The 7617-nt window shown below is 34.9% G+C and overlaps 1 protein-coding gene across 4 annotated transcripts; it reads right to left on the reverse strand.

The window, feature by feature from the left end:
- Nucleotides 1-247: 247 nt before the first annotated feature.
- On the reverse strand, nucleotides 248-6320 carry LOC122299761 (dihydropyrimidine dehydrogenase (NADP(+)), chloroplastic-like). Of its 4 annotated transcripts, none has more exons than XM_043110192.1 (8): nucleotides 5793-6320; nucleotides 3864-4127; nucleotides 3599-3769; nucleotides 2540-2652; nucleotides 2272-2458; nucleotides 1441-1550; nucleotides 1118-1317; nucleotides 248-578 (listed from the first exon to the last, which is right to left on the reverse strand). In XM_043110192.1, the coding sequence occupies exons 1-7, from the start codon at nucleotides 6063-6065 to the stop codon at nucleotides 1161-1163; spliced, it is 1275 nt and encodes a 424-aa protein (XP_042966126.1). In that variant the 5' UTR covers nucleotides 6066-6320; the 3' UTR covers nucleotides 248-578; nucleotides 1118-1160. The 4 variants fall into 4 exon arrangements, with proteins under 4 accessions (XP_042966126.1, XP_042966125.1, XP_042966127.1 ...); XM_043110191.1 differs by having other exon boundaries at nucleotides 248-581; XM_043110193.1 differs by having other exon boundaries at nucleotides 568-706.
- Nucleotides 6321-7617: the final 1297 nt, after the last annotated feature.

Consider the following 7617-nt stretch of genomic DNA (forward strand, 5'->3'; position numbering starts at 1 on the left):
TCATCAGTAATTTAGGTAAGGAATTGCTTGGAACAAAAATCAAGAGGCTCTGTTTTCTCTATCCATGACTATGAGCAAGTCTCCCCTACCCCCACAAGAAAGTGACATAATTTAATTTCGTAGTATTAATAGTTTTTTATAACTCATTTCAAAATATTTAATTATTCATCACATACCGAATATTAGACCCAAAAATAACTGGCAGTTAATAAAAAGAGTTACTCTACTCAACAGTTTACAAACCTGCTAAGTAAAAAAATTCTTTTATTTATTTATATTTCTCAGCAGGTGCATGGTGTATGACTACTGAATAAAATTTTTCTCATAAAAAATGTACATAGAAAAATACAAGCAAATAGAATACATTATGCATAATTGTCTTCTTTGAACAGTAAATGCTAAAGTAAGAGAAAGCTGCAACCAGTGGGAATTTTTCAATCTAATCCTTCCTCTGAAAAGGAAGAAGTTCGAGGAACAAGCTTGTATGTGAGCAGCGATCAGGGTTTCAATTAATCTTAGACCATCAAACCTTGTGGCAAATTTTTCAGTCGAAGATGACCTTTGATTCAACCTCCCACCTACTGAATACAGTTGAAGGAGGAAGAAGATCAGGAAACAGAGATGGCAGTAGCAGAAGCTGCGGCCGCTGAGGCAACAAAAGGTCTAGATTGATCCCTATTTTAAGACATGCAAGTCTCCTTCACGCCTTTAAAAAAATTGAAAAAATATGAAACCCTCGTGAGAAAATCTGTTTTTAAATGATGGGTGTCATTTTTTTTGAAAAAATAGCAGACAATATTTGCACATTCTAAAACTGTATCAAAATTACTCCAAAGATTTTCTCATTGTTCAAACATTTCAGTTTCAATGACCAAATTTCATCGTTCAATCGTTGCAACGACCAACCACGACTTTTTGCAACAAAATTAACACATCAGCACAATCTTCATTTCATTATATGCTTTTAATCTTCATTTCATTATATGCTTTTGAACTCTTAACACATCTGAGAAAAGTTCGTTTACATTGGCAACTCAATTATACACACAGTGCAGCTCCTATCTCAAATCGAAAGAAAAGAACGATGAATTGCCAGCAGGAAGTGAGAGGAATGCACCATTTTATTTTTAGTCATTCAGAGCCAACTGTCATACAAGTACTCAATTAGAAGCCATGCTCTCACTCTCTTTCACAAAGCCATCTCCTGTCCAGTCTTTGTCAGATTTTAAACCTTTTCTTATAGCTTTCCTCTGTTGAATTGCTTCCTGTTGCCTTTGTACCAAATCCATATGAGTTGTGAAGTACTGAAGAGAAACCCTGGAAACCACCCAAAAACAAAACAAAAATGAAGAGAATATATTTCCACAATCAAGAACTCAAATTTCTGTTTACAGAATATATTGCCATTCATGAAAATTTATTCTCAAGTAAAGCAGATACCCCTTGAAATCCTCTATCGAAGAGAAATTGTGTGCTTTCATAAAATCCTTCAGCTCATCACTTAGTTTCTTCACAAGGCCATATCCATGCATCATAACCCCAGTACAGACCTACAAACATTGCAAATTTTATTAGAGAAAAAGGTGTGCTCCCTAATACATGACAATAAGTATACAAAAGATGCACCACCTAAGAATTATAAAAAGATCGAGAGTCCAAAATAAAGCACACCAATGACTACCAAAATACCCTTTCAAACAGGGAAAGAGACCCAACCAATGACTATTAAACAACCCTTTCAAACAGCAGCGCCAATCAACTACTACAACTTGTTGCTTTCTTAAGTTATCCAAGGTAAGAAACTTCCCTAAGGAGGTTGTCCATGCAAAAAAATGACTCAGGAAGCCTTATTTCGCCAAATAGTTTCCAAGGAAAGGACCTATGGTCATGGGAACATGATTCATTGTAAAACGACTTTACTTCTAACACTCCTCTCTGGAGTGGCCCAAGATGGTATCTAGGTGGGTCAGGAATCTATGAACCTGACCTATATATCTATTTGCGCATGAACAGAAGACAAATCTCAAAACAAAACAAGAAAACTAATGTAAGCTCATATGACCCAAAAAAGAAAGGAACCGCTACGTCTTTACAAGTCTAAAAAAGATATGGACAAAAATCATTGGCATAGTAAATTGCACTATGAGCATCAAGCCAAATTGAGAGATCTCTTTATCCCAAGTACGGGGTTAATTTGATTTTCCAAACACATGGTCATTGGATGCAATGAAATTTTTCTGTATATAGAAACAGTAAGTTATTTCCTTGTACCTGAACAGTATTTGCTCCAAGAAGAATAAACTCTGCCGCATCTCCACCAGTCTCAACACCTCCAATACCAGAAAGTGACAAGTCTTTATCACCAAATTCTGACTTCATCATTTTTGCAATACTCATTACTTTTGCTAGAGCAATAGGATGGACTGCCTTTGAAGAGTAGCCCCCCGGAGTTGAGTATCTGTTAACAAAATTTAGCACATGAATTCCCTGTGAATGATATGTTAATGTAATAGTGTCATATTGCTTCAAGATTACAAACCCCTCAACACAAGGCTCTGGACGTAAGTTGTCAAGATTTATTCCCATTACGCTCATGATTGTGTTAATAGCAGATATCCCCTCGCATCCTGATGTTAGAGCCACCCTAGCTGGCTATATACAGAAATGATTAATATCACTAAAGAGTAAGAAACCAACCAACATATTACTGTACATGAAAGTAAAGAATGCATATTTTGTGACAGGCATCCGGAGGAAAAGGGAGGAGAGAATATGGAAAGCAAAAAATGGAATTTCTTTAGTACTGCATTTTGATTGATTCATTTATTTAGATCGGCTCTTAAAAAAGACCAAGGTAGAATGTGAAGAATGACGCTTCATCCCCCATCCTCTGAATATCCATAGTCCAAAAAAGAAAATGTCATTGATGTTTTGAGATTGGACTAAGTCATTATCTTTACAATCCTTATCATTAATGAATCACTGAATCCCACAAGATTGTGACTCATAGGGAAAATTCTCAGCGGAATAGAAAAACACTGGGTGAAATTCCAAAAGTCTATCCCACCAACGCCTACATTATTTATACTAAAGGTACTTCTAAAGAACGGCTCTTTCAAAAGCTTACACACTTAAATCAAAGATTTAAAACAGTACACAGACTAGCTATTGGTTAGATGAGAAAACAATTATTATCTGCTACCAAATCTACAGAGAGGTACCAAATGCAGATCAAATGACCCACACCATTGCTGTTGACTCGACATGATTCACACTAGTTCTAGTCATTTCTAAAAAATTTCTCTTCATTGAGTCGTCCAACTTGATAAACTTTCCTTATCCAAGCACTTGCAGCTTCAATCACTAAAGATATGGCACCACAAAAATTCTCGTATCAGTGGTCACAATGCATGGATCAGGCATAATGTTAGTCTGACATAATTTAGAGAGACATGCCAAAGATATGGGAGTAATGGGACCACAAATTCACAGAATGTGATTCAAAGATGTTATGTGTAACATGTGCCTCATGCATCACAGATTAAGTACTCCACATAAGCCTTAAAGAATAATCTATGGGGGGAAATGGCAATCCAACCTGTGTTATATCAGTGATGTTAGGAGTCATCTTTGCCCAAACAGGAACTGTAGCTTTTGCATTTATCCACCCAGAAACCTCTTCTAAAAGTGCACAATCCTGCCCAACAGCAGCACCCATTTTGCGCTCTGGCATTCCATGGGGACATGAGAAATTGATCTCTATGGCATCCTAAAGGAAAATGTCAGAGATCTTAGATGACAAAAGCTTTCTGCTGAAAGAAGTTTGTGTCACAGAAAGAAATTAGGCAATGACTGTAGCTTACAATTCCAGTTTGCTCAACTCTATCAATAAGTTCCTCCCAAGCAGCTTTATCATACTCCTCCATAATTGAAGCAATGAGAATCCTGTCTGGATACTCTTCTTTTAATTTCTTGAATTCTTTCAACATTGTTTCAAGAGGACGATCACTTATGAGTTCTATGTTCTCCCACCCAATAATTTGCCCTTTGGTAGAGCCATTTGCACCTGCTCGTAGTCGGGCATACCGAGGGGTCACATTTATAACTTTGGCAGCATCTAGTGACACCTAGCAAAACAATTAATTGAGATTTAGGGCTAAATTTCCAAATGGAACAAAACAGCACAGTTCAGTTCCAGTAACAAGAAAAAGAAAATATGCACACACACACACACACACATAATAAAAAGTAAAGGCATCATTGCCACTTTACTTAAAAGTTTCCCTAAACCCATACAAATTCTCATAAAGCTTTTGATGTTTTGGCATCAAGTTACAGCATATACTGATAAAACATTCGAGAATATATCACCCAACCAAATATTTTCACTGGGCTTCTTTAATTTATATGTGTACCAATCTAAACTATTCTGCAGTTGCCATGAGTGGCACTTTTCATAATTCCACTCGAGTTTGGGCTGTTTTGTTCTATTTTATAGGCCACAAAGTCCATTGACAACAACACTAACCAAGAAAGGTTTGGACTTCCGTGTTTTTTGGAGTGTGCTTCTCTTGAATAGATGACTAAAAGGATATTGTCTTCACATGGCTAAAAGGATATCATAAGACTAGTATTTTTTTAATCCTTGATATCCAAAGATTAGCTTATTATCATCACCTTAATGTGTACAAGTTAAAAAGGTAGTTATTTTCTAGATATTGACTATATAGGATTAAATATCCTTAAAGAGGGGAATATTGAAGAGAGCGTCGCCCAAACGCTTAAAGCAGCATAAACTAGGTAGATAATTACAGGCTACTAAGTTGTGTCCTGTGCAAAGCACCTAATACTTGATATTGTGCTATACGATTTTCTCCAGGTTTGTGAGACTCCAAATGATTGTTAGCCTTAAATGGCTCTAAATATCCAGGTCCTCTACAATTACACCTACAATTCTCACTTACATTATGGTCATCACTGCAATCATTACTTACGTATCCCATAAGTTAACTTTGGCCTTTTGAAATTCCAACTACAACTTGTTATAAGAAACCTAAGGGAAAATCTTCACAGAATTGAACTTGCACTTTTGAAGATTGTTAAGAAGGATCCCTGTGATTGAGCAGAGCTCAAGGTCCAGAAAGTAATATCCTGGTTCGGGTTCCATATTAAGCCAGCAATGGGAGAATGAAGGAGGATTGTGAAACGAATTCAGTGTGTTGCTGTCGAAATAAAGGCGGTGCAGAGCTCTTATGATGAAATTGAATACAGAACCTAACTTTAGCCAAAGCATTGACAGTTGAAATTGGGAAAAGGAAAAAGTTTCAACTTATGGAATTACAAGTCATAATTTGTCCAAAAGAATCAATTTCATTACAGGACCCCGGCCAGTGTGAATTATGAATGTTAGCAAATAAGATACTTTGGATAAACCTATACTGCACTTCCAACTTTGCAAAAACCACTCCATAAAAGCACCAAACTCTGTGAGCTGTGAATATCAAAGAACATCAAATATGTGCCAACACGCTAGAAGCAGCTCTTGACGATGCTATAATGAACTAATTTGAGAATTTGCAGAAACTGTAATAACAACTTCTAAAGAAATAACTAAAAACATTAACCCAAATTCAAGTACTTTATACTCGATATCATATCAGCATCCAGAGAGAAAGAGACGTCACAGCACCTCAAGGTTTAATTCTTTCTTTTTTTTTTCTTTTTTTCTTGCCACGTCTCAGCAACCAGACAAAACACAGCCGATACCGGAACGGAGAAAAAGAAGAACTTACAGTTTTGGCAATCACAGCACCCCATCCCTCATCAAAGGCTCTCTTCATGACGGTGTAGTTAGTCCCCGGAGGACCCGACCCAATAACGAACGGGTTGGGCATGCGCAACCCATTGACAGTCACACTAAGATCGGGCTCCGCCCGAGCCTCTGAAGATGCAAACACCTTGAAACCAACTCTACTCGGACGAGCCCAGGGGGTCCTCCGACGATGCCTAGCGAAATCAGCCACCGAGTTCTTGCTCCTGATCTGAGTCAAACTAAGGGACGCCATGGATCAAAAACTCGCAGAAGTCTTGGGCTGAAGCCGGTGAAAACAAAGAATTAAGAAGGGACGGAAGCTAGCTGAACCTGAGCTGTAAGATAATATATTCTTTGGGATCTAAGAGAAACGTGGAATCGTGGGTGTCGTTTGCGTCATATCGTACGCATTTGGGCTTTGATTAATCGGAGCCGAAATGTCTGAAAATTTTAATAGGAATTTTAGAAGATCATATTTCACATGCAGATGCAAATATGGGATCCGATGATTCCGATTCCCACAGATTCTCGCTGATTATTTTATTTTATAATTGAGAATGATGGAGACTGTGAGACTGCATAACGATGGACAAGAATACGTGGCGTATGGATTCAACATCTTTTGGAGAGAGAAATATTTTATCTAAATTTACAAATTATTTAACTTTTTAGAGTAGAAAGTTCTTACTTTTTAATAATATTTTATTTATTTATAGATAAATATGATTTCGGCCTCTTAGATTAAGTTAAATTTAATATTTAAATATTTAATTCTTAAATTATTATATTCATTTTAATTCAAACTTTTTTATACATAAAATTTATAATTTCTTTCAACTCAACATCTCTTTACACACGAAATTTATAATTTTTTTTAACTTTATATAAATATATATATATTTATTTTAATATCTAAATATATATAAATTCATTTTAGATAGATCTTAGTAAATTTTATTCAACTATCTCAAATTACTACTATTTATAAAGAACTCAATTCATTTCAATTCAACTTAACATTCAAACGTAACTTTGAGTTTACGTAATTTTTGGATGATACAAATTACAATATTTAATATCATAATTTAGATATATAAGATTTGTATTTGTTTTAATTTCTATTTACAAATGTTGCCGTGAATGAAAGATACAAGGAAGTGATGTGGATTTGTTTAAAGGAGTATCGTACTATATCGGAGAATTAGTTTGGTCAAATTGGAATAAATTTCTTTATTTATTTTATAAAATAATTATTATAATTAATAATAAGATAAAAGAAAAGGAAGGAGGGCTGAGTCAACAAAAACTTGAGAATAATGCTTACAGCCAACAGAAAAATCAAAACATGGAGCAAATGAAGTGATCAATAGTTATAGTTTGTTGACCTTAAAACCAAAATAGATCGAGTTTTCACGAAGACAGTTATTTTAGATAATCTGTTACGGAAGGATCCAGAAGCACTGGTTGAAGATTTTCATTCCACTATGGCACTATATATGTATATTTTGAGACGTTCCACACGACCATAATGTTATATTCTATATTTTATTGTTGAACTCAAAATTTTAAAAGTTTTATAATTATAAATTTATATATAAATTTTGATGATAATAAACGAATTCAAAGAATAAAGAAATCTCAAAATTAAATTGTCTACATAATAGAATCAAGATCTTCAAAAAATTAAGTATGAACAAAAAGGGAACGAGTTCATATTAAAACTTATAGAATAATTTTATATATCTCTTGAAAAATTTAAAATTAGGATTAATACTCAAAATTCATATTTTATCATAAAGCATTAA

The sequence above is a fragment of the Carya illinoinensis genome, chromosome 16 (assembly GCF_018687715.1).
Source record: "Carya illinoinensis cultivar Pawnee chromosome 16, C.illinoinensisPawnee_v1, whole genome shotgun sequence".
In the NCBI taxonomy this organism is placed as follows: Eukaryota; Viridiplantae; Streptophyta; class Magnoliopsida; order Fagales; family Juglandaceae; genus Carya; species Carya illinoinensis.